Source organism: Perca fluviatilis, chromosome 13 (genome assembly GCF_010015445.1).
Source record: "Perca fluviatilis chromosome 13, GENO_Pfluv_1.0, whole genome shotgun sequence".
Lineage (NCBI taxonomy): Eukaryota > Metazoa > Chordata > Actinopteri > Perciformes > Percidae > Perca > Perca fluviatilis.
Genome location: NC_053124.1, coordinates 7,444,131 through 7,470,736, shown reverse-complemented (window position 1 = coordinate 7,470,736; position 26,606 = coordinate 7,444,131). Strand labels below are relative to the sequence as shown.

General features: G+C 46.7%; 2 protein-coding genes across 2 annotated transcripts in view; one reads left to right on the top strand and one right to left on the bottom strand.

Moving 5' to 3' along the window:
• The first annotated feature begins 4,961 nt into the window (after positions 1-4,961).
• Positions 4,962-6,558, top strand: LOC120571127. The gene is made up of 3 exons (XM_039819824.1): positions 4,962-5,124; positions 5,219-6,380; positions 6,454-6,558. Exons 1-2 carry the CDS (start codon positions 5,102-5,104, stop codon positions 6,372-6,374), a joined length of 1,179 nt encoding a protein of 392 aa, XP_039675758.1. The 5' UTR covers positions 4,962-5,101; the 3' UTR covers positions 6,375-6,380; positions 6,454-6,558.
• Positions 6,559-16,920: 10,362 nt separating this feature from the next.
• Positions 16,921-26,606, bottom strand: part of arid1ab (AT rich interactive domain 1Ab (SWI-like)) — a 72,334-nt gene continuing 62,648 nt past the window's right edge. Inside the window, 11 exon segments of the mRNA XM_039820079.1 lie at positions 16,921-18,956; positions 19,059-19,189; positions 20,486-21,305; positions 21,519-21,615; positions 21,817-22,093; positions 22,174-22,352; positions 22,855-22,987; positions 24,957-25,161; positions 25,287-25,496; positions 25,615-25,712; positions 25,826-25,971. Coding sequence (XP_039676013.1) covers positions 17,034-18,956; positions 19,059-19,189; positions 20,486-21,305; positions 21,519-21,615; positions 21,817-22,093; positions 22,174-22,352; positions 22,855-22,987; positions 24,957-25,161; positions 25,287-25,496; positions 25,615-25,712; positions 25,826-25,971 — 4,219 coding nt within the window. The 3' untranslated portion in view covers positions 16,921-17,033.

The following is a 26,606-nucleotide window of genomic DNA, read 5'->3' as shown; positions in this document are numbered from 1 at the left end:
TTACATCTTGCCACATGACACAAAATAATACATCTCGAATAAATCTCTCACCATCATGTAGGTCCCTCACAACAAAAATGATATAATGCCAGTCTGGGAAACCTGTTTTGTAACAGATGAGGTGGTGCGGTAGGTCGTTCTTTGGGAACTGCCCTAAAAAAAAGATTATGGGGAGTTTTCCAGGAACCAATTTTCATATAGATTAACGATTCTTTTACACCCACAGATGCTATCATCAATATTTTTATATGAACAACTATGTGGAAAGGGAAACTTGTCGCTCATAGTGATGAACTCACGAACAATTACCACCTGACACGGACGGTCCCCTCAGCTTTAATGAGCTTTTCAGCATCTTTCAGCTCGTTATTTTTGGGGTTTTTCCAGCATGAGCTTTACCGTTTGGTTCCCGCTCACCGCTCTCGCCGTTGTGTTGTTTCGAGACAACAGCAGGCGGATGGTTTTGTTTTTTGGTTAGCGGCTAGCTGGTGGACATAACGGAGCATTTAGCTGCTACGGAGAGAGACATGTTTTTATCAGGAGATGGTGGAGAACAAAACAGAGCTAAGAGGAAGAGTGAATATTGGACTATTCACCAGGATGCTGGCTGTGTAAATGGGCGACTTTTTATTAAACCGATAACACTGAATGACGCAGTTTTACGTAAAAAAAAATGTCTTCTGTAATGAAAAAGCCCCCAGAACATCTAACTATAAATCGAGGACCCTCTGTGTGTGTCTCCGTTGTCTTTCAAATATCTTGAGAACCGTTCTTCGGATCTACTTCACACTCGGCTTCCTGGGTACCCAATGAACTTGGCGTTTGGAATTAAGAGCAGTTTGGACAGCGTTGGATATTGGATATCAATAAACTGTGAATACAAACTTAACAACCGCACAACAAAGGTTGAGGGAAATAAACAAACGCTGGCATCGCTCCTTCCTTCTCTACCTCCACAATAAAAGTCCAGCTTAAATTCACTCAGAGCATTTCGCTAAGAGGAAACTCAATAAAATTGCAGACACAAGATATTAAAACAAAGGCAGAAACTATATTGTAGTACCGTATTAAGTTGCTGTGAGCTGTAAATTTGTTTTTTTCAAATCTAAATCTCTGACATAGTAACATTTCTCTGTCAGGTAAATGTAGTAGAACACTGTTTTCCTCTGAAGTAGAAGTACACCGTAAGTCAGTAGTATACTGTTGGGTTGCTTTGAGGGCCTTCTGTAAGTTATTTTGGGTTACAATGGTCAACATGACATCATGACTTCGCGTAAACATACACGCCCACTTTCTTAAGCCAAGTGGCGTGTTATCTGTACGCATTTTGAGCTATCCGCGCGTATGTCTAAACTGTATACAGCGGACATAACATACACGCCACTTTCTAAAGCCAAGTGGCGTGTTATCACGTAAACATACACGCCAATTTCTAAAGCCAAGTGGCGTGTTATCACGTAAACATACACGCCAATTTCTAGAGCCAAGTGGAGTGTTATCTGTACGCATTTTGAGTGCCATAATGGGACGGGTTGGGTTTAGGAAAAGATAAAGTGACGGTTGAGTTAAGGAAACGTGACACACGGGACAAGTCCTGTGTTTGACCCATCCACCCCCCCAACCAACCTCCCTACGCGTATTTTCGCCCTTTCATACTACTCCCTACGGGAGTCTACGGGAATTCACACGCAATCGCAAGGTAAGGTAAGTCAGCGGAGGCCAAACGGCGTTGATAAACACGCTAAAAAGAGAGTACGCGTCTTGGTAACGCGCCAAAAATAGCATACGAATTGGCGCGTCATACATACGCCACTTCATGAGATCAGTCTGCAATGGCTGTGGAGAAAGCTACGAGCAGCAATAACCCAGGCCAAGCAGTTCCAAACAGGCAAGTTTGGAACAGACACTGTACTAGTGATGTAAAAGAAAAGAAACGCAGGCAGGGGGTCTGAGAGCCGAGCCGCTGCAGAAGTTGGCTCAGCTTGTTTCTCTGAGTAAAACCCTTCATCCGGTTAAAATATATGGTTAAAAAAACGACGATCATAAAAATGTGGCTTAAAACTACTAAATAAAAAGTCAATTGATGACAGCTTCTAGCAGACAACCACGACGCTGAGGCACGCGCGAAGGGGACATGACAGGCGACGGACCGCGTCCTTGATGCCGTGTCCGGTGTGCGGGTGGCGGAAAGCCAAAAACGGAGAGAAAAAGATGTGTTTTCAGATTCAGGTGGCTTAGTGTAGACACGGTCTCCAACTGTGTTAATAACCCTTCTGACAAATGTCCCCGGGCCCTGCCGATGCAGCACTCTCGTCCAGCGCGTCCCTTTTTGTTGGCTACAAATAATATCTTACCGTGCAGGAAGCTCATGGAACCTGACACAGTGTAACCTTTACAGGAGAGAGGCTCCTGAAATGAGCGAGTCTTCCTCTTGTCCACGGGGTCAGGGGTCCGTGCAGATCCAACAGTGAATGCCTGTTGTTAGAGCAGCACTCTGGGGATCAACATTTAGGCAGAAAATGTGCACTTGCACTTACTTTGATGAATAGATCTCATTTGCCGTTTATCTTACCCTGTGATATTACGGTGTCCGTTCCTGTGTCATCAGGAATCTTTTTGCTGATTCCGATGGAGGACTTTCACTTGCTTTGACTTCCTTGCTCGTATGCATGGTCGATAAGCGTAATGGAAAGAATTCAGAAAGGAGGAAACTGTTCCCTGAAAGAAAGAATCCTCTGCGCTATTTCCTCTGACAGGAAATTGTGTCTTTTGATCTAAGCCACCACACTCATCTGGTCATCGCATGCGAGGTGTCACTCCTTCCAAAAGGTCCGAGAGGAGGAAATTTGCTATCGCCGCTTTGTGGCGCAGACAGGATGCCCGTGTGAATGTCAAACACTCAAGCGCCTAAAAAGACGCAAAAATAAGATTGTAGGCCTACATTTTCAATAAATGTGGCTTTAAGAAAGTGCACCCCATGAAGGCATATCCAGTACTTGGGGAAAGTAGGACAGAGTGACAGATTCACTGAGCTTGCATCATGCTTCTTTTGGCTGCAGGGGAGTGTCACTAATGAACACTATTGACCAAGCTCAGGCTGGGATGAAGATTCACACCTGCCAGACTACCAGGGAGTGTGTCCTCAGTGTGTGTGTGTGTGTGTGTGTGTGTGTGAGTGTGTCACTTACACTGACAGTGTAAGGGGTCATTTTCATGTGGAGCGTCCCACATGCTCACAGATCAGTCAAACAGACACAGGGAGCTGATGACAGCACACTCGAGCAGGACACCATGCACTCTGCTTATCATTTCTCACGGTTACATTTGAGAAACAGAATTCAAATGAAAGTGGAATGCACGATGTGGAGCAGTGGTGGACAAAGTATTTCGATTCTTTACCATTTCCAAAGGTTTTTACGTCAGAAATTTGTTTTTTCAACGAAATTGTCAAAAAAAGAAAAGTAAGGTGGATGGTTCCCTACAACGCTCTTCACAAGTAAAATGAATGATCAGTTCACTACTTTGATTGAATTTGGGTGTTTTATTCAATTTTATAGCATTTGGAGAAGAAAAAAAAATATCAGAATGTTAAAAAAGAGTCGCAGTTGCACGGTGGACGGGAAGACAACACAAGGGTTAACCTTTACTTAAGTAAAAGTATCCACACTGTAAAAATACTCTGTTACAAGTACAAGTCCTGCGTTGAAAATGTTACTTAAGTAAAAGTATGACAGTATCATCAGGATAATGTATTGAAAGTAAAAGGACTCAATGCAGAAAAATCCTCACCTTTTAGAAAGTGTAAAGGATCCAAACAGCTGTGTGTTTAATGGTCTGATCATGTCAGCTGGACTTGTAGGCCGTTATATTGCTGGGTAGTTTAATTTATAATCAAACATCATATTTTATAAACTACATGTGTTTTGTGTGCAGAAATCTAAATGTGTAAAGTAACTAAAGCTGTAACAGATGAATGTAGTGGAGTAAAAAGGACAATATTTCTCTCTGAAATGTAGCGGAGTACAAGTAGAAAGTGGCATTAAAAGAAAAGACTCAAGTAAAGTACAAGTAGCTCAACATTTGTACTTAAATACAGTACTGGAGTAAATGTACTTAGTTACATTGCACCACTGATGTGGAGATTGTGGTGTTGGCACGTGATTTATATTCTGCAAACAGAAGGTGGAAGCACGCTGATCCTGATGCGTTGTTTGTCACAGTTAGGGTCGAGTGCATCATCAAGGCAGTACGCCGCCTGGGTCTATTCAGGGAGGGGGGTGGGGGTGCAGGAGTCATCATTAATAATGTTAACAAGGCCATCGTGGACGGCATGATCTTTCTCAAGGTTAGGCCTGATGCTGAGAGGAGAAATCTCAGTGCAACAAAGAAGGCAGAAGCTGTTAACTGTTACTATGCGTGTGTGTGTGTGTGTGGGGGGTTTATTTGACCCTACAGTCAAGTATTCAGATCCTTTACTTAAATAAAAGCACTAATACCACACTGTAAAAAAAGACTCTGTTACAAGTCAAAGTACTGCATTGAAAATGTTACTTAAGTAAAAGCATGTAAGTATCATCAGGATAATGTCAAGTACTTAAAAGTACTCAATTCAAAAAACAATCCTCACCTTTTAAAAAATGGAAACGAATCCAAACAGTTCCGTTTCATCAGCTGACCATTTCAGCTGGACTTGTGGGCCGTTATATTCTTTAATTAGGAATGAAACTACCCAAATAATTAACTACTACGTGTTTTTTGTATGCAAAACATCTTTGTAAAGTAACTAGTAACTTGGGCTAAAAAAGTACAATACTACTTGAAGTAGAAAGTAGCATCCCCCACTGGTTCTTTGCACAGAAACGCAGGATTTGTGAACACAGAGGTGGCGTGAAATAAGAAAAATCAACAGTGCTCTTTTTCCTCAGTCCGCCTGAAAGCACCGCAGCAGCACGCACCTGAAGACAATCAGCTCGTTGGGCAGTGATTGGATGCAGGCTGCAATAAACGCTACCTGTGTGCCTGTATCTGCAGAGCAAGTCGCTTCAGGGCAGTTGGGGCTGTTGTTGCTGTGACTAGGCCGCACGCCCCTTAGAACACAGAGATGGCTCGTGGCGCTTGTTTGGGGTGAGTGGTTGCAGCTATTCTCGGTACGTGTTGACTTGCTGTTAGCTGTCCCGTTTCTTCTGACCCTCATGTCTTGTGTTTTTTTTTCGGGCAGGTTCTTGCTGATTTGCTTAGTTCAAGCAGAGCATGTACGGTGTTTGCGGGCGACACGAGGTGAGCCGGAAACAAAATGTGGCGCCGTCCGTTTCTTTGCGGATCCCAGACGGGACAGCGACGTTGGCTTGGCGCAACAGGATCGTGGCGTCGGTGGCAGCTACCCCCAGAATCGACCTGGACCGGCTTTCCTTTTTCCACGCTCGGCCTGGGGCGGTAGCCGCAACGCGGGGCCTTTAGTTGGCGGCGGTTCTAGCCGGGGACTTTCCAGTAGTGGCTACGTAGAGCCTGGGAGTGGCCGTGCTGCAGTCGGGGCGCTGCAGGGCGGCTCGGCGTCAAACCCCAACTGGCTGACGCCTAGGACTCCTCGGGTAAACGTGCCAAAGCGGCCGTTTGGCTTCCATTTTGCTTCTGTTGCTAGTGGAAGTACTGCGAGTAGGCACAACCAACCTCCGCGCAGCAAGAAGCCAATTCAGCAGGGTAGTCCTTCTAGGGAAAGCGACGCCGAATTGGCGTCCCAGCGTTCAACGGCACAGAAAGCTGCTGCGACTAGGTCTTCCCGCCTGTTTGGCACAGATGTTCATACGCGGCCCAGAAGTCTTTTCAGGACGAAAACCTCCGCCAGCGGCCTTGGTAAAAGAGTGTCCCCACATCGTGGCTCTAAAACCTCTAAGCCTTTCTCGTCCGTCCCAAATAATAAGATTACTAGACTGAACTTCCAGAATGAGGCCGCAATACCAAACCAAGGCGACCGGTTTTCTGTTTCCAACGTGGTCGCAAGCAATGAAATGTCCAAACCCGGCGCCCCCGCTGCCTTCCTGCCACACGGTGTAAAGGCCCCCGCGAGTCAGCACTATGCCCCAACCAGAATCCACAACATCCCTTATCAATTCGGCGGCTTTGCTATTAGACGGCTGAAAGAACGTGACTTGACCCCGCAGAGCTACGTGGCGGCCCCCCAGGCCCAGAGCTACGTGGCTCCCCAGCGTCCGGCAGCCCCGCAGGCCTACCTGGCTCCCCAGCGTACTGCGGCTCTGCAGAGCTACTTGGATCCCCAACAGCAGTCTGCATCTTCCCAGCCCTGGGTCCCCAGTGGTCCTCATGTGAGCAGGTGGATCAGGGTCCAGCCTCCTCTGGGATTAAAGCATGTGCTGTAGCAGCAGGTGAGTAGCCTGCTGGATTATTCCTTGCTCTAAATGCTTAAACCTGGTTTCTAAAGCATCTTCTTCTCCATAGGTGCAGCAGGTGTCCTGGGATTATTATTATTATTATTATTATTATTATTATTATTATTATTATTATTATTATATATTTTTTTAAATAAAACTTCTACATTTATAACCTGTTTTTGTCTTGACTTCTTCAACTAACGGTGGTACTGGTAAAAGCCACAGCATGTGTGCATATTGATGTAGGCTTGGTGCCATCTAGTGTGTGAAAGGAAGTGTTGCAAACAATTTACAGCTTTGAACAGAATTTCGGAGCTCCCAGGGGGCTATTGCACAAAACCAGACTAGGGGATTAAGCCGGGCTATTCCAGTTATCCTGGATGAATTTAGTCTTTATTTTGTTGTACAAAAGCAGAGGCACCTAAGTTCCCATGGAGCTTTATTCTGTGCAGCTATAGCCTGCTCTGGACCAGCATTTCTTTAATCCTGGAGCCTTGTCTGTTCACTCGCACACTTTACCTCCCTGGCCTGCAGTAAAATACAACCGGTATATTGCTGTTAAGTTAAACACTGTTGTTTTTAATATTGTGATCATTAATTATTGTTAGTTATATTGCTGTATGAAGACTGCTGTTCATATTGTTTGAAGTTTGACTATATCAGGGCAGTTGAACAGGCTGAAGTTCGTGACGAAGGATGAAGTGCTGTCCACGTGTTAGTGGTTCTAACAATGGAACACGGGTCTTTGTGTAGCACACAATTTATGTTCTCTCCAGTAAACTGGGACTATAATTTGGGAGGATTGTACAATTATTAAACTTATTCTTATTGTAAAATCTTCCCTAATTATAGTCTGAGTTTACTGGACCAGTAACTTTCTAGTTGAGGCTACAGTACGTTCATTAAACTGGGAGAGGACAAGCCAATGGGTTTTGACCTTTTATTATATTGGGGGGGGGGGGGAATAACTGAATACTGTTATGGTCATGTTTATAGTGTGCATTGAGTTAATCACTTATCTTCAGTTTTCAGAGAGTCTCTGTCTCTGTGTGTATGTATATGATGAAGCAAAGCATATATGTAAAGAAGGAAACTGCCTCTGTTTTAAAAAAACAAAAAAAACAAACTAGATCTTAATATATACGTTTACGAACTACTGCTCTTAAATGAAACTATTCAAGAAGTCTGTCAACAAACGAACAGTTGTACACTTTGCCTGAAAAGCGAGCAGTGGACGTTTTAATGTTACTTATTAGGTAATTAATATTTTAGCCCATGAGAGAGCGAGTGAAAGATATTTACGCATCATAGGCCTATTCTAGCATTGTGGATTAGTGGTTGTAATGGATCTTCATGGTACATTTCCTGAGTAACATTAGGCTTCTGCTCACCTTTTAAGGCAAGGGTACAGCTGTTCATTTGTGCAAATAATTGGCCTAACTCCTTGTATGATTATGATTAAATTCAGAGCATTGGTCAGGAAATGTATATTTTTAGGCTGCTTATGCTTTCAGTCGGTCAGTGATCATCTCCCACGCTTTCTCTCGCCGTTTCATTCCGTGTTTATTTTTTACAAATGTTTCAGGTTATCATACTTCCACAAGAAGCTGCTGCTCACTCTGTGTAAACCGACGCGTGTTCTCCATTTTAGCATCAGTAAATCTGTGATTGACCTCGCGGTCTGTGGAATGCCGTGAACGCGCATCTATCCAAATTACTTCAGCCTGGCTCGGCCTGGCTCGGCCTAGTCTCTCCTCCTCAGCCTAGTCTCTCCTCCTCGGCCTGGCTCGGCCTAGTCTCGGCCTAGTCTCTCCTGCTCGGCCTAGTCTCTCCTCCTCGGCCTGGCTCGGCCTAGTCTCTCCTCGGCCCGGCTCTGTCTAGTCTGCCCGGCTCGGCCTAGTCTCTCCTCCTCGGCCCGGCTCTGTCTAGTCAGCCCGGCTCGGCCTAGTCTCTCCTCGGCCTGGCTCTGTCTAGTCTGCCCGGCTCGGCCTAGTCTCTCCTCCTCGGCCCGGCTCTGTCTAGTCAGCCCGGCTCGGCCTAGTCTCTCCTCCTCGGCCTGGCTCGCCGCCTAGTCTCCTCGCCCGGCCCGTTCAGTCTGCCCGCCCGGGCCCTCAGTCTCTCCTCGGCCTGGCTCGCGCCTAGTCTCTCCTCCTCGGCCTGGGTTCCGGCCTAGTCTCCCCTCGGCCCTCTGTCTAGTCTGCCCGGCTCGGCCTAGTCTCTCCTCCGCCCGGCCCGCGCTGTCTAGTCTGCCGGCCCGATCGCCCGCCCGCTCTCCTCTGTCTAGTCGGCCCGGCTCGGCCTAGTCTCTCCTCCTCAGCCCGGCTCGGCCTTTGGGGAACACCGCCAAGCCAGGCTGCACAGATTAGACCAGGTCAAGCCTGGCTTTATCTCTTATCCTGGATTTATAAATTCAGCTTTTGTCCAATAGCCCCCAGGTTTCAAATGTTCCATCAATATTCAAATGCTGGGTTTAAATTTGGTTTTTAAAAGCAGGGCTGTAGCCTGTGGTGGGTGGGGAAATGACTAAACCAGAACCAGCGACAGGTTTAGTGCTGTTGCTTTGAAACCAGAAAGGTTTTTGTCAAAGGGGATAACAAGATGGCATCACACACGATGTCACAATTATTTGCAGAACTGAGGCAAAAGTAACTGTTCGCGTTTCATGTGCCAAGACGGGGATTCCAGTCTATGCACAGGTTCATTCTTAACCCAGAAATGTCACTAACTCTTAGAAACGGGTCAAGTCCACCAAGAACTGCTTTGTATTAACAGTTCATCAAACAAGAGAGACACACGTGTACAGTGTGCCACTGATAACTGGTACATATGGTATATGACCATATGCTCAAATGTTCCACTTCTTCAAGAATACTTAATCACAGGAAGCTGTTGTACATACAAATACCACTATATTTTACTATTGGTAATCCATGAATCAAATACTATGCTATAGGTATATAGGTATGCTATAGGTCTAACTCAAATATATTTGCTGTTTTTAGCAAATATAATGTAAATGGTTTATATAACAATTCCACATCTAAAGGTTTTTTTTAGTGAGCTCACAATGAAATGTATCCAAATTAATCAGTGGCAAGTCTGTTGCATAACATCTTACAATTAAAGACATGCATTTAACAATGATTTTTTTAAGATTTTTTTTTTTTTTTCGTTATTTAATATATTTATTTATTGTAATTATTTATCTTACATTTACTGAATTGACTTGACTGAAAATATTTGACGGCACTTTGTCAATGTTGTGGTGCCCATATGAACAGTCTTCATAATGATGTCATCGGGGTTATTTTTGTCTGCCTGGTCATGGAGACTAAAGATGTGGACATTTACCAGCCAGCAAGGTTCTAACAAAATATGCTATCAAGTTGCCTCATGGGAAATGTAGGACCCACTGTTTTTGAAGCTTGAGTCCTTATAATACTGTATGGTGGCAGTTTGGTTCAATTATGTTGTCGCATCTTCTACTTGTAGCTCACATTAAGTGTATTTACTATAGAAGAGGATTAGGGCCACTTGAAAAATGAATTTTACTTTTTTTTTATCTCAGAATTCGGACTTTAAACTCGGAACTCAAATACGTTTATCACACGTGGCCCTAATCCTAGTCTCGCTCCTCCACAGCGCTGCACAGGAGGGTCTGGCTAGTCCACATTGCATCCTGGGATGGGAGAAAAATGTGCTCTGGTTTATTTCTTTAAACCAATCACAATCGTCATGGGGTGTTAAGCCACGGTGGCGCTGCAAAATAGCCTCGGGAAGGAACTTGTTTTGGTGGAACATGTGTACGCTCAAAGGTTGTTTTAGTCACACAACAGAAAGCTCAGATTGGACAGATAGTCTAGCTAGCTGTCTGGATTTACCCTGCAGAGGTCTGAGGAGCAGTTAACCGTAAATCCACCAGAGATAAAAATTCCAACACAAAGAAAACAGAAGGAAACGGACATCGGCATGAATCTGGTGGAATTTCCTGTGGCACCGGAGGAATCCCGGAAGTGGAACGCAGTGGATATAGACTACCCTAATCCTACCTAACTGAAGTGGAACATTGTTGTGATGTATGGAAACACTGTAGTACAGCAGCTGTCCTGTGCTGCTGTGACCACATGAGGGCGCCATGCCCTGAGCGTAGAAAGAGGAGCCAGCTGAAGTACAAGATGAAACAAGGACTTGATGGCATGGAACTTTCACTTCATGAGGTTTTTTTAACATTAATATGAGTTCCCCCAGCCTGCCTATGGTCCCCCAGTGGTTAGAAATGGTGATAGGTGTAAACAAGCCCTGGGTATCCTGCTCTGCCTTAGAGAAAATTAAAGCTCAGATTTCGGGAAAGAGACTTCAGATACAGTATTAGGGGACCACTAAGGTCTATATAAAAGAGACTTCAGATACAGTATTAGGGGACCACTAAGGTCTATATAAAAGAGACTTCAGATACAGTATTAGGGGACCACTAAGGCCTATATAAAAGAGACTTCAGATACAGTATTAGGGGACCACTAAGGTCTTTATAAAAGAGACTTCAGATACAGTATTAGGGGACCACTAAGGCCTATATAAAAGAGACTTCAGATACAGTATTAGGGGACCACTAAGGCCTATATAAAAGAGACTTCAGATACAGTATTAGGGGACCACTAAGGTCTATATAAAAGAGACTTCAGATACAGTATTAGGGGACCACTAAGGTCTATATAAAAGAGACTTCAGATACAGTATTAGGGGACCACTAAGGTCTATATAAAAGAGACTTCAGATACAGTATTAGGGGACCACTAAGGTCTTTATAAAAGAGACTTCAGATACAGTATTAGGGGACCACTAAGGTCTATATAAAAGAGACTTCAGATACAGTATTAGGGGACCACTAAGGTCTATATAAAAGAGACTTCAGATACAGTATTAGGGGACCACTAAGGTCTATATAAAAGAGACTTCAGATACAGTATTAGGGGACCACTAAGGCCTATATAAAAGCATCCAAAGAGCACCATGTCATGGGACCTTTAATAAAAAATGTAAAAAAAAACTGAATTCAAAAACAATGCAATACATTAACTAGGCTCATATGCTCGGTTGATACACACAAAAAAACTCTAAAAATCCCCATTATTTACTTAAATAATAGCATATTCTATACGCTGCGTATGGACCTTTACTGCTAGAAGTGCAATGTGCTGTGATCCAAGACTCCTTCTACAGCCTATTAAAGCAAATCTGTGACGCGATCACTGACTGAAATCAATATTTGACCATATGGATATTGACACATCTCAAATTACTGCAGTATGTTGGAAGCAAATCGTGAGAGTGATTGGGAGGGGATGGGGGGGGGGATTTGTTAGGTGCTTTGTTGATGCAATTATAACGACTCAAGAGTCTCTTTAGAGACGTGGCAAATCTTTTGGCAGTGTGTGTTTACTCCTGGCTGCTGTGATTGCTTGTCATGGCTCCTTTGAAAATACCCGTGACAGATGTCTTCAGGCGGCAGCGAGCTTCAGGTATGAATGGAATGATATGCCTAGAATCTGTCAATGAAAAGTGGAACGGAGGTTGTATTAATGGCACCTGCAGCTTCCACTCTCCACTTCGTAATGGAGCTGGAGTGCTGGACAGATGTGGCAGGTAAATTCCACTCATCATTTTTTTGGGGGGGCGGCTCTGCAGATGGGCCGGATGCTTTTTTTCACAGCATGCTGACACAGTGGATTAAAGAATACCCATAATAACCGTGTCCAACAGATGTGTCTTTCTCGCCCCTGAACACTAAGCAGCTTACAGCTGAAACTGTACAACAATCACGTTAGCACTTTGTTGCATAGAGATGCATTCTTCTCCAATTAGTTAACACTCTCCTGCAGATATTCCCTGTGGAACAAAACAATATCCAGCTAAAAGTCACAGTCAATAATAATCACAAGAGTATGTTGTTTGAGTGCCTGTAGGGAGATTAATTCTTCTTCTTCAAGCATCCATTTACCCTGAGATCCATAGCGTGTGCCTGCCTGCATCATGACTTAACTCACTGAGTTGTTGCAGTATAACAATTTTCCCCATGTTCATTTTTCTAACAGTATCGTGGTGCTTCCACAATGGCCTGTATCACTGTATTGTTGCCACCAAATGTCCTCTAGAGGACGCAATTGGACAGACAATAAGAGGCGTCCCATGTGAACTTAAAGCCAGTGTTTATACAATAATGTCATGACATGACACAGAGTCTCCTGTCCCACATGTTGGGACTCTCAGACACGAAGCTGCTTTGGCCCTTAACTTTGGAGCCAAATTCCCAACCGTGTCCCTCTGCAACAGAGCCTCTGAGAGCTCCCGCTAAAAGCCTTTCACTTTTACACTGCACTCCAGTACAGTTCCGTTGTGTAGCTACATTCAATATTTCCTTCCCTCTTTTTAGCCCCACTAGCAGCACGGCTCTAGTGACGGCAAGGTCATTCGGTTGGTCCTCCACTTTGGTCTGTGCTGAAATGTCTTAACAACTGGGCTACTGGATGGATTGCCATGGCATTTTGCACATTATATTTCCCTTAAGGATGAATTCTAAACAAATTTTTTTAAAACACAGGTCAACATTTTTATTTTTACCAATAAAAATGCTGCCGTTAGTGCTAGTTAGCACATTTTAGCATGCTAACAAGCTGAACTCTGGGGAACAATTCTACCTGCTAAACATCAGCATGTTAGCATGCGTGCATAGTATTAGCATTTAGATAAAAGCACTGCTGTGGCTAAGTGCAGCCACACAGAGCTGCTAGCATGGCTGTAGTCTTTATTGTACTGGATATGTAAATGCACATAAATGTTTGGATAAATAAATGTACAGATACTCGGATACTTTTATCAGTGCTCCAGGTTTCTTTCAAGGGATCCATGTAGACTTTAATGCATTTAACCAAGTCAAAAGGCAATGTTGTGGAAAGGACGCGAGGACTTTACTGTTTACTTTGTTATCATGTCTCTTTTGCAAGAAGAGACCCGATCTCAGTGAGACTTCCTGAATAAATAAAGCTGAACTAAGTGAAACCACATCAAGAGCTGGCAGCGGTCTTTGAAAAGTGAGTTAGTGCCACATTTAGCTCTTGCTGACTGTTTGGTTTATATAGATCTGCTATTTTGTCTCGCCATTTAAGACTACAATAGAAATAAATATTTCAAAACTTTATTAAAGTGGTTTACACACAAACCAGACGGCCGACGCTCGGCAGGAAAGCCAGTGGAAATGATCAGTCGCGTCCCCGAGGTCCAAAAAACTGCCTCGGGACACACTGAGACTAGAGAAACGTAATACGTCTTCATAGCAGCAGGCGGCGCTACTCTGTATTGTTGCCCAAGAAATGAAAACCGGCAGCTGATTGGACGAACGCGTCTGTCAGTACTGTCAGTACCCGATCCGTTCCACCTGCACAATCCGTTCTGCGCATGTGCAAGATGACACGTATGCCATGACGTAGGCGCAGATGATAATGCAGCGTTCATGCCACTGTCACTACCCAAAGTGAGTAGAGTGCAGATTTGAGTAGCGCATGCTCAGATTTAAAAGGTTTACGGCATAACGTGTCATACCCGATGTTAGCCGAGTCAGACCGGCTCTGGTCGAGTGCAAATGTGAGTTACGCATGCTCAGATTTAAACGGTTTACGGCATAACGTGTCTTACTGAAATTTTTGAAATCCGTAAAATAATAAACTATTCTCTTTACATACAATAACAGAAGATGGAAATCATTTCAAAAACGCCTTTAGCATCTAGTAGACTACTTGATTGCTAACGTTAGCTCAAACCGCCGTTAGCATCTAGTAGGCTACTTGATTGCTAACGTTAGCTCAAACCGCCGTTAGCATCTTGTAGGTTACTTGTCGCAAAGTGACGCATGCGCAACTCAAATCTGCACTCTACTCACTTTGGGTAGTGACACCACCTCGAAATAACAGGCACCGCCCCACTGGTTACGTTGTTTCTGCAGCTAGATTCAGTCTAAAATAACGTTAAGTCAAACTTATCAGCATTATCATCTGCGCCTACGTCATGGCATACGTGTCATCTTGCACATGCGCAGAACGGATTATGCAGGTGGAACGGATCGGGTACTGACAGCGTCACATGGGTTTGTCTTCTCCGGAAATTCAAAGCCAGACTGTCATGGCGGCCGTTCAGAATACAATCTCATATTGTACTAAAATAGTTCACTGAAACATGTTTCTGAGAACATTTTAAGTGAGAAATAGGCCGTGCAGTTGCTGAATCTGTCTTCATTTCAGCTCAACAAAGTTCAGTTTAAAAGATTTTTGTCAGATTTTGAGAGACTGTAGTCACCTCATTCCGCTCGCCATTTCCGGGTGAGTCCCGACTGCCCTGCCGCCGACCGCACGCCTGCCGCCGACCGCACGGGGACACACCGAACAGACTCGAGTCACTGACCTCGCCAGACTGTCCAACGGCCGATAATCGGCCCCGTGTGTCCCGGGCTTTACGCCGTTTCCTGGGGGCGAAATGGATGTTCCGTGCCTCCCACAATAACATTGGTTCACCGTGAGCATGCCAGACATTTGGTTGGTTTTACTGGCTGCGATGGTATCGATTCGCTCCTAAAAAGATGAATTCAGCTTCTGTCACGACACAAATGAAATTCAGTGACAATATTCACCCTGAGCTAAATGAAAACTCTCTAGGTCATCTGTATGTATCAAGCAGACTGCTCACATCCACCTTTTTATTGTAAATGTATATTTATGTAACGTGGGATCCAGGGACAAAGACAACCACGCCACATCGGGCTGAGATGTCAATCAATGCACGGATGGATGGAAAACACGGCTGTGCATTCGATAAGCAGAGCTGTGTGTGTGTGTGTGTGTGTGTGTGTGTGTGTCTGTGTGTTGTGTCTCCCACATCCACGTTTGAATGTCCAAACCGTTGGCAGAGCACGCGGTACGTCGGATTGTCTTCGGTGCAGATGGGAGCGCGAGCCAAATGAAAAATTCCAAACTTTTACTTACCGCTCGCCTCGACCATGTGTCGAGGGACAATGAAGAAATCCACAGCAAACGTCTTACGAAGATTTAATGTACATTTATTCTTATCACGTGGAACATATAGTATAAAGATTTCATACTGAATAAATGATATTCATTAAGCCAAAAAAAGGGGGAGAAAAAAAAAAAAAAAATAAGAGGAATTTACATCAAGTTTTTAGCTACATCATCTGAAATACAAATATGCAGAATCCGCATCACTGGGGGGGGAAAAGGGGGAAATAAAAAAAAAAAAACTAAAATGGTTTCTTCATTAAGGTCTAGTTTGTCTTTAATGAAGGAGCTCAAGTGGAACCGCGGACATGATTTTTGTTATATTCTCTACACCCAGACCAGAGACGAACTGAAACTTGAAGTTTGTTGGGGGGGGGATGGGGTGAGGAGGGGTGGGTGGGTGGGTGGGAGGCGTTGGACAGCAGCTAAACACCCGAACGTGATACCGAGCAAGGTTGAGGCGCCTAAGTAACGGAGGGGGTAGGCGTCAAGTAATCACATGGCGTACTTGACTTGATGCGGGGAGGGTGGGGGGGAAACTTAATTTAATCGTCAAAGATTAAAAACGGTGAAGAGCAACAGAAGTCTTGAGAAAGAGAGAGAGAGAGAGAGAGAGAGAGAGAGAGAGAGAAGTGTAATGTACAACATCATATATACACTGCAGCTTGGACTGCATCTAGAGTTGAGGACCAGTCCTAAAGAGGTGACTTTTTAATATAAGGGTCAAGTCATACAATCAAGGGACAAAGAGAAGAGGTCGGGGTGTTGTAGGTTCACCATACTTTGGGGGGAAAGCCGTTTTCTCTCTCGACGTTAACTAAAACTGTTTTTAAAAACTACAGTTTGCTGCCAAGCCAGCGTATCTCAGTGTGAAACAGTATTATTACAGTATGTTTACAGTTTTTTTTCTTTTTTTTTTTCTTTTTTGTTTTTTTTAAAGGTGTACAGTACAGAAAAAAAGTCCTACAATCTACTGCACAGGCCTCCCATGACAGATGTCTTGTTCACAGCCAATAGTGTGGTTCCTGTGGGGCTGAGGATAGAGCATCCAAAGTTACAGCAATTATACCACACCGCAGTCCGCGAGTCTATGTAGCCTTCAAACATGAACCATAATATTGTTTAGTCCGTGCTCTCTTCCCCCCTGCTGACCCAGAGGGGAAAGCGAGAAACATGTATTTCCCCAAACATCACTGTAAAACCGAGGTTATTTTTCCTCTACCTCAAACGAACACAATTTTTTTTTTTCTCTTGAGATTTTTCTTTTCATTAAAAAAACGAGTCCTTTTTCCGCAGGGCAGCGCACTCTGTCCTATGCCTGGGTCCCAATCTGCTCTTGTTTGTCAGTATCTTTCCAATTCGAGAGATTTTAAAATCCACAGCTACTTCATGATATTCCTTCCTTTAGTGAGAAGCAGGGGTAGAAAGACAGTGGAATCCGAGGTGATTTTGCATAAATAAAAAAAAAGAAAAAACCAGTCAGTTTTGCTCTTTTCACTCGCACGCAACAGACACACGCACACACAAAAAAGGAGGGGGGGGGGGAGGGGGAACGGAAAGAGGCAGAGCTGATACCTCACCACGGCTGTCATGACTGGCCAATCAGAAACAGTACGTCACAGATCACCTGGGACACCAGAGAGTTCATAAGTGGGGACACCGAGATGTCCAGTAGCCGCGACTCGTACAACGTGAACTCCGAGTGGTTTTCCTCCACCTTGGCCAGGGCGTGCAGGGCCCGGGCCGCCCGCCGCATCATGTCCACGCTGGTGGGCTCAAACTGAGGTCCTCCCTGCATCTGGAGCAGGGAGCTCTGGCTCTGCTGGTACTGGGTGGCAGCTAGACTGTCCTCCAGGAAGCCCAGCAGGTTACCCACGCTGGCTTTCTGCACAGCGATGGCCCGCGCCGCTAGACTGTCACCCTGGGCCAGGTTGGCCAACAGGACGACCGCCATCTCTCGGCAAACGGCCACCTTGCGCTCGCCGACCAAGCGCACCAGCGTGCCGTACAGCTTCTCCAAGCGGCTGAACGGCGGCGTTGCCAGAATGAGGTCGACGTTGTTGTCCTGGATGCTGAGCTTGCTGAGGGTCTCGAGGACCAGTCTCTGGGGGGAAAGTGAGCTGTGGTGCCCCAGCGTAGGGAAGGGGTCCAGGGCCTCTGCTGAGGGGCAGACCGCCCAGTGGAGCAGGCCGTCCAGCAGTGGCAGACATATGCTCTCTGGATAGATGGAAAGGTCCAGCTGGCCCGAGATGTTCGCCAGAGTGACCAGGCAGTTCTCCCGCAGCACCTCGAGGCAGTCCCACCACCACTCGTCTCTCTCGCAGCTCACGCCTTCGTCCTCCTCTTCCTCCTTCTCGTAGGTGACCGGGGCCTGTTTGCGTTCGGGGTGCCTGTGCTGGAGCAGCACCAGGCGGCCCAACAGCAGCAGCAGGCCCGGGTGTTTGGACATCTCCAGGTCGTTCCCGGGAACGAAGGAGAGGCTGCGCACGATGTTGGAAACGCAGATGCAGCGGCGCGCTAGCGAGTCCTGCCAGTCCGACAGAGTGCTAAGCGGCGTCTCGTCCTTGCTGTGAGGCTCGTCCTCCAGGATCTTGATGTTGCGTCGGCTCTGGAGGTCAGGGTTGATGCTGAACAGGTACTTGCCGTTCTCTTTCTGCTCCTCGGCGCCGCCGCGCACCACTTCCTCCGTGACCGACCCCGGGCGGGCAGACAGCACGTCGTCGATGGTGGCGGTGACCGGCGCGCCGATGGGGAGAGGAGGCGGCGTCTTCCCCGCCGGAGACTTCCGAGGCTCGGAGGACTGGGGCTGCTGCCGAGGCCTGTCCTCCCCGTTGGACTTGGATTTCTCGGGGGATTCCGTCGCGGTCTCGGTCGCCTGGACCTTCTTGCGGCTCTCGGCGGCGGTTGGCTTGCGTTTCCGCTGCTTGAGCAGGTCCATCCGGCTCTCGAAGTGGGTCTGGATGTGTTCGGTAGTGTCGCCGCCGCCAATGCTCCAGTGCGTCAGGCCGCTATCAAAACTCTGCCGCTGCCCAAGCGTGGATGAGTGGTTCACCAGGAAGGGATTCTTCTTCCGCACCACCTTGATGGGGAGTTTATCGAACTTGCTGGCCTGCTTGGGCTTTTCCGAGTGGAGGCTGGGGTCTTGGGAGGACGCCGAGGGAGTGGTATTACTGGGCTCCTTGATAGAAGCTTCCCGTTCCTTCTCCTCTTCCTCGTCCTCTGAAGACGTGCGTTTGTGCGAGCTCTCCTCCTCCTGTTTCACCTGGACCAGTGAGAGGGCGTCGGAACTGGCCTTCGTCTCCTCTACCTCCTCGTCGTCTTCGTCTTCTTCGTCCACGTCCATGTCCTCGCCCTCCGGCATGGGGATTTCATCCACGGGGTCCTCGGCAGCGTTGGGGTCTATGAGGGTGCGCTGGCCAGGGTCTCCCACTTCGTACTCCTTTAAGATGCCAAAGATCTCGATGAGGCAGCGTCTGAAGTACTCCACCACCAGCTCCAGGAATCCAGGCAGCTGAGAAACCAAAAGGGGAACGTCACCAAAACCATCCTGTCAACTCCCAGTCGCGCTTTGCCGTTCATGCAAATTCAACAGATGTGGGTGTGTGAAACTTACCTGGCACAAGTTAAAAGTAGAAATGCTATTGTCATCATACAGTAAAATGTTAATGGTGTCCAAGGCCCAGGTGCTTTCAGCTAGTAGGCCTGACTTTAGTGACATCATCACTCTCCAAGCCTCGGGAGTGCCTGTAAAAAGACAAACACGGAATGAACATGAGCCACCGTGATCACGATCGGTGTGACCGAGAGAGGAAGAGGTTCACCGATCTATACCATCAGGATGGGCATTACTTACTTAGGTCGCCTATTCCAAATAAGCAGCTTTTATCTGTTCAATGATTTAAAATACAACTTTCCCACAGCACAGCCTGCAATTCACATGGCAGGCAGGTGGTTATTCATCAGATAGTTGGTGGCGATTAGTGCTGGGGCCATTCATTTAAAGAAATGGTCCAACGGACTCTGGTTCATTTGTCACGCTGTTCTCAATGAGCAGTTTTTGAGCCTGTAACATTTTACGACTTCTGTAAAACTATTACAGCGTTCCATTTACCCCGGCACTCGGAAGCCGGAGCTGGGAGTGACGTCACACCCGAGTTGAACGCGTTCCATTTACAAGTCGGATTTTCATTGTCTTCGTTAGCTCTAGCCAGGTTAGCCATTGTTAGCAATGCCAGTTAATAACAACGCAATACGCTGTTTTTTTGTGCATACAAACAGCGTAACAACATTTCCACAGAGAATATGAACAGCACTGCGTGTACGACTAATTTAGTGAGACACTAATAACACAGAAGTGCTTATAACTAGAGCTGGGCATATATCGATATTATATCGACATTGTGATATGAGACTAGATCTCGTCTTAGATTTTGGATATATAATATCGTAATATGGCATAAGTGGTGTCTTTTACTTGTTTTAAAGGCTGCATTACAGTAAAGTGATGTCATTTTCTGAACTTCCCAGACTGTTGTAACTATTGGTTACTATTATTTGCCTTTACCCACTTAGTCATTATATCCACATTACTGATGATTATTTATCAAAAATCTCATTGTGGAAATATTTTGTGAAAGCACCAATAGTCAACACTATAATATCGTTGCGGTATCGATAGAGGTATTTGGTCAAAAATATCGTGATATTTGATTTTCTCCATATCGCCAAGCTCTACTTATAACTGTATGTTCCTACAGCTTTCACAACTGTTGATGCACGGAGCAGCCATGTTGGATTTTTAGCTCGGGGTACTCGGGTGGTTGCCCGAGTTCCGAGCTCAGAAATCCGAGGTCAGGGGGCGGGTTTCCGACTTTGACCTCGGAAAATCTGAATACAAATGGAACGCACTATATGTCTTCAAGTCCATGTTATACTGCTAACATAACATTGCACTGCATCCACTAACTGTACTTTGTTCAGTGCATATGCATGTCTATTGAAAATGTGTGCGAGCGAGGCATGAAATAAAAGGTTGTGTACCAATGTCTTTCATGGTGAGCCGTCTGCGGGGCTTAAGGTGGGGTTGGGAGGCCTCCACAGAGCCAGGAGGGAAGGCTACATCTCGCCTGATCATGGGTTGCTGCACAGGGGCCTGGCCGATATGGGAGGCGGGCACTGGGGGTCCAGCTTTCTGCACCTTGATGCCCGGATGCATGTATGGGGACTTGCTGGGCGACGTCCTGCTTTCCATGGGCCGGGGCATTGGCGTCGGGCTCGACACCTGAGGAATGTGGTTCTGGGAAGTCTGGTAGGTGGATGGCAGGGGTCTGGTCATGGGAGGCCCAGAACCGCCGGGGCCAAACGGCGGCTGCCGCTGGTTGACGTGGCCGGGCCACTGACCCTCGTGGTTCATGCGTTGGTCTGCCGGCATCATCTCCTCGGAGCGGTTCATGCTGTGGTAGCCGGGGCCCTGGCCTGGGACAGGAGGTCCCTGTCGGTTGGGATAGTTTGGGTAGCCCATCTCATTGCGGCCCTGCCACATTGGGCCCTGGGGGCCATCGGGACCCGAAGGCATCGCGCTTGCCATCATTTGGGGAGGCATTGGAGACTGGGAGTTGGGGCCTCCAGATGACGGCCCTCGGTCCCGGCCGAAGGGGAAGGGAAACTGGTTCTGTGGGCCTGGTGGTCTGCGGTCCCCTCCAGGGTATGCATTATACTGGTTATACATGTCCTGTTGGCCCTGGGGCCCTGAGGGCTGGGGTCCTGGCTGCTGCTGACCACTGTAGGGGACGTTGTACATTTCTCCCTCATGGCGCTTGGCCGGGGGGCCATACCCTCCATCTACAGGACGCTTGTAGTTCTGTCAGAAGACAACATTCAGCATTATACTTAACAATTGAGTATCCTTAGACAATAATAGTAGAATTATGGCTTGCATCTGTCCATTTGGGATGCCAGAACAGACAGGTACACATATAGTGAAAAAAAAAAAAAAAAAAAAAAAAAAGAAGAAACGAAAAAAGGAACCAAGTTGCAATAAGAGCACTGTAAATACCGAACAAAATGTTCTTACCGGTTGCTGCTGTGGATACATTCCTGGCTGTTGATTTGGGTATGGGCCACCAGGGGGAGCTCCTTGGCCAGGGTACTGATTGGTATAGGATTCATGCCTGAAAACAATAACAAAAGTTCCCACCATTACATTTTACGTTTTTTTCTTCCCAATAGTAAATGCACAGTCAGTTTCAGTATGAAACGCCAACACTGATAATCCTCCCAGTCTTTGAAAAATAATCTCACTGGCAAAATGCCTCAAAACAACCATATTTCTCCTTAAATACAGACCAATCTTAGCACGGAATGGTACCCACCGTTGCTGTGGTGGAGGGCGGCTGGGCGAGTACATCCCTGTGTCGGCTCCAGAAGGCATCATGTTGGGCTGAGGAGCTCCTGGTCCCATACTGCCGTCGGGGCCCATGCCTGGCTCCATTAATCCAGTAGGTTTACATTCTAGTCCATTCTGTCATTATCCATAAGGGTACTGTTGCCTCTGGCCCATCTGCATGTTGCCCATGGGGCCTGGTGGGCCTCTGTTATACTGCTCTCCCATCCCACTGTTGGGGCCTGGTTGCATAAACTGCTCTCCAGCTTCAAAAAGAAAAAAAATACAGATTGTTGTTAGGTTTAGTTCAAACAGCATCGGATTTGCTGGTTTGGCTGTCGCTCACCTTTCCTCATGCCACCGAAGGGGTCCTTGTTGGACTCGTAGGGACCCATTCGAGCGATCATCTCGGGGCCACCCATCCCAGGCTGGTAGCCCTGTGAGTTGGGAGTCATGGCATTCCTTCTGGAAAACGCTGGGTCTCCGCCATCAGCAAAAGGGTCCTGCAGATTAACGCTGCTACTCCTATAGGAGGGCAGGAGGCTCATTAGTGAAATAAAGAACGTTTTGCTTCGTATACATATATTATTCAAAATTCTAGTTAATTCCTTGTTTTGAAGTATTACAAGTTTACGAAATGAGAAATAACAAGAGTCTAAACCCATAGAAACTGTCTTGAAGTATTTATATCAGACATAACAGTATTTACCAGTATTTCCAAACCCCTCTATAGATATACTGCAGTCATTTTCAAACCCCAAATACAGAATATAGACACAAATATAATATACTTTCCTTATTATTACACTCCTCTTTAACACTTTAAAAACAAGCTGGTTGGTTGTGTGTGTGTGTATCTTAACATGACCTACCATTACATAACTTTTTTTTTTTTTTCCTGTTTGTTGTATTCTATTTCCTGCTGCAATGATCCGTTTCCGCCACAGGGATCACTTTCATTTTATTGTGATGACTCCTGATATTGTTAACATCATAGAAACATGATATTGTTGCTTCTAACTCGTACCTGACGCCAGGCATTGGAGGCATTTGCGTGTGCGGGGTGGAGGCTGGGGTGGGGGGCTTCAGGTCTCCCCCCTCTGCCATCGAACTACTGGTGGATTGAGGAGTCTGGGGTCCTTGCAGGGATCCGGAACCAGCTGCAAAACAAGGATACACAAACTGAGTGCTTGTAAACGACAAAAAGCCCCTCTGGTTTAAAAAAATAAAAATAAAATTCAGTGAAGTCAAAGAACAAGCCCTCCTCCTCCTTTCTTCACTCCAGGAATAAAAGCGAGAGCTGATGGTTGATAGTGAGGAGGGATAGTCTTGTGGATAGGCTGAGCACTGCTGGGGGCTTTCAGGAACACATGCTGCTTTTGGCAATCCTAAATCCCATTAAGAAATTCCCGAGCACTGCACAGAGGAGCACAGTTTGTGTCAAGCTGACTGGCTTTTGAGTGCACAGCCAGCGAAAATGTTGAATCTTCCAGCTCATCACAGCATGCCAATCCCCCAACCACACACACAAACACAAACACACACTTCCATCACCCTCCTCCTCAACCACCAGCGGGCTCTTGGAGTCACCAGGATACAATGATCTAAACTCTGACTCTGACAGATTATACCCTGACCTGTAGAGACAGGAGACAACAAGTTGTGTACGTGTGCATGAGAGTGAGTGAGTGTTTGTGTGTGTGTATGTGTGTGTGTGTGTGTGTGTATAACATAGTAGCGCTCATCCTTAACTTCAGCTCAGGACTTCTCACTATTAGCACGCCAGTCTGATGACTCACAGGTTCCCATTCATTAAAACTGGTGGACACACACACACACACACACACACACACACACACACACACACACACACACACACACACACACACAACACCGGGGTCACTGGCAGGTCGCATTTATTCACATTTTCTCACATCACCCTCTCGCCTCTTTAGCTCTCACGCATACACACACATTAACCGGCTCCTCCTCCCCCTCCTCCCTCTGGGCAGGGATTTCCCTCTGCTAAAGATGAAGGAGGAAAGGGGAGGGGGGGGGAGGGAATCTCCTCAGGATGGAAAAAAAGAGCATGGTAGAAACGGAGTCATAGAGAGAGAGAGAGAGAGAGAGAGAGAGAGAGAGAGAATCATGACTTTTCACGCACACACATACACACGCATTCAACCCTCTTCCCCCCATTCATCATTTCTGGCTCAGGACTAATCTCCAGGGAGTGTTGCCTTGCCTCAGTAGCCCCGGGCCCAGGCACCAGGCAGCGAGGACACGCCACTGACGGGACATTGCTATCGCCAAATCACCTCCCTTCCCCACGCCGCCGCCGCTACCCCCCCACGCCCAGCTCTTCCTTGGTACTAACTAGAGGGCTGATGCCAGCTGACAAGCGTCCTGATGTCTCCTGTAACAACACCCCGGCGCTGACTCAGTGCCCCCGTGTCTGACAGCGCGGGCCTCGGCCAGACTGAGGCAGCACGTGGTCGCTTCCTGGTGTGGTTGCTCCTGGCAGCTAAAAGCCGAGTCCTTCCAAAACAAACAGCTTCCAGGCGACACATCGCCACCGTGACCCCCACCACCTCTGACTGACTGCCAGTTTACACACTGACTTTTACCCAACATTTGGAGTTCATTGAAAGATTTGGCATGCTGGTGGAATCGCTGTTCACACAAAAAAAACAAGTGGGGTCTGAAAGGCCGAGACTTTCGTCACGTCCTGTGCAAATGCCAAGGAGTGTCTCCCCCCACCCCAAGAGATCCGTTCGTGGAACTGTCCAGAGGATGCAAGGCGCTTCTGTGACTTACAGCTACACCGCCGTCATTTACAACTCCTCCAATAAAAGGCCAAAATAGTGATTTATGGAGGATGACAGCAACGTACAGAAGATGACAAACGACGGCCTAAGATCGGCTTTTAACGCCGCAATTAATAGCACACAATAAAATACACTGGTTTATAGGGCAGGCGATGTGAAGCAAATGGAGGGTGTGATGAATTGCATCGAAACCGCGCGGCACCCACGGGAGAGCGGGACAAAACAAAACGAGCTTTCATTCGTCTGAAGTGGCCTAAAAAACAAAAAAGGTCTACGGTGTTTGGAGGGGGCCGGTGCTCACCTGGGCTGGGAGGCTGGATCTTGGGCTGGTTCTTTTTGGTGTCCACGTTGAAGAAGTCCGGGGGCGGGTCCTCGCCGCGCTCGATCTTGCACTCGAAGGCGTACAAACACTGGATGTACTGCTTCTTGAGCGAGCTGGCGGCGCTGCTCGACGTGCCCACGTTGAGGTTGGTGGCCAGCTCCCTCCACTTCTTGTTCTTGTTCACCTGGTGGGCGACAGAGGAAGGAGTAGGCTCAGAAAGCTGCACACTACCGCCTAATAGGAATTGCAATGCTGTCAGTTTTAATCTGTAAAAAATAAAAAAATTAAAATAAAAACTTCCAGGCGTACCTGGGTGAGGCCGCCGATCTCTTTGACGGACACGTAGAGTCTGAAGAGATCGAGAGGCTTGCGTCCCACTGCGGGCAGGTTGTTCATGCCCATGGCCTTCTCCTCAGCGAAGGCCAGGAATCGATCCACCCACATCTTCCTCTCTGGCTCCGGGCCAAGCTCGTACAGACGAGTGATCTTCTCGTTAGTGATGGTGGATGAGCTCGACTTCTACAGGACGGGATGATGGGAGGAAATGGTGAGATTGAAGAACAACAACAACAACAACAACAACAAAAAAGCTCCAGCGAGCAATGAGAATTTTGTCGTGTGGAATTCGAACTTCTACCTTTTTGGATTCAGGCTTGGGCGTTCCCTCCACTTTGTTGTTTATCTTCTGGGTAGGGTTTATTTTTTCCATGCCAAACTCCGAATTGGGCGCCATTCCTGGGTGTTTTGGGGTAATAGGAAGAGGGTGAAAAGAAAAAAAAAAAGATTAGCAGTCTATACCAGTCTTTTATGGACACAGCAGTAGGGGCTTCAGTGTAGCGTTTACTCACCAGGGGTGTTGTTGGCTATATTTGCTCCCATTGGGTATGGCCCTGGCCCTCCCTGGTTCATCATACCGTGCATGCTGTTCATGCCAGGGCCGTATGGAGAGCCTGTTCCCATCATGCCCTGGGACATGTTAGGGTAGCCAGGTGGCCTAGAGAAGAGAATGCTTGTTTAGAAGGAACACTAGCTGACCCAAAGAGACTCCTAGAAATATCACAATAATATCCTTATATAATATCCTCCATCCTATTTTCCATATCTAATGTTTGCTGGGTTCGGCTTATTCTGTAGGAAACATCAATTGACGTCATAGGACTCCAGCAATCGCCAAGAACCACGAGTTGTCTCTCTGTAGGCTGAGCTGGCACCCTCGCTGGGGAAAGAAGTGACTCACTGATCTCAGAGACCATCTCCTGCCTTCTCATTCTCTCCACTTTTTTTTTTTTTCCATTTTCTCTCACAGATAAGTGTTTGGTCTACTGCCATCTACTCCGCGGCACACTCGGGCACCAAAACACACAACAGACCGGCTTGCACGTGGGAAGAACCAATCATCGTTCATGGTCACACAACCAGCATGGACGCACAAGCAAGGACAAACCCTAATGGTCTTAATACAGTGCGTTGTACTGACCCGTGATGGTTAAAAAAGGGGATGTCGCTATTTTCTCACCTAACCCTGTTTTCCCGTACATTGGTGTCTAAGTGACTAACGTGAACAAAAATCTTGGAAATTGTTCCAATATTGAGAGAGAACTCTGTCACCAGCATCCGTGTAATCATACA

What these genes read in the sequence shown, in the direction of transcription:
- LOC120571127 (XM_039819824.1), top strand. Translation starts at nt 5,102, where the DNA reads ATGGCTCGTGGCGCTTGTTTGGG. An exon ending in GCTCGTGGCGCTTGTTTGGG is followed by an intron (nt 5,125 to 5,218) that starts GTGAGTGGTTGC and finishes TTTTTCGGGCAG; the next exon opens with GTTCTTGCTGATTTGCTTAG.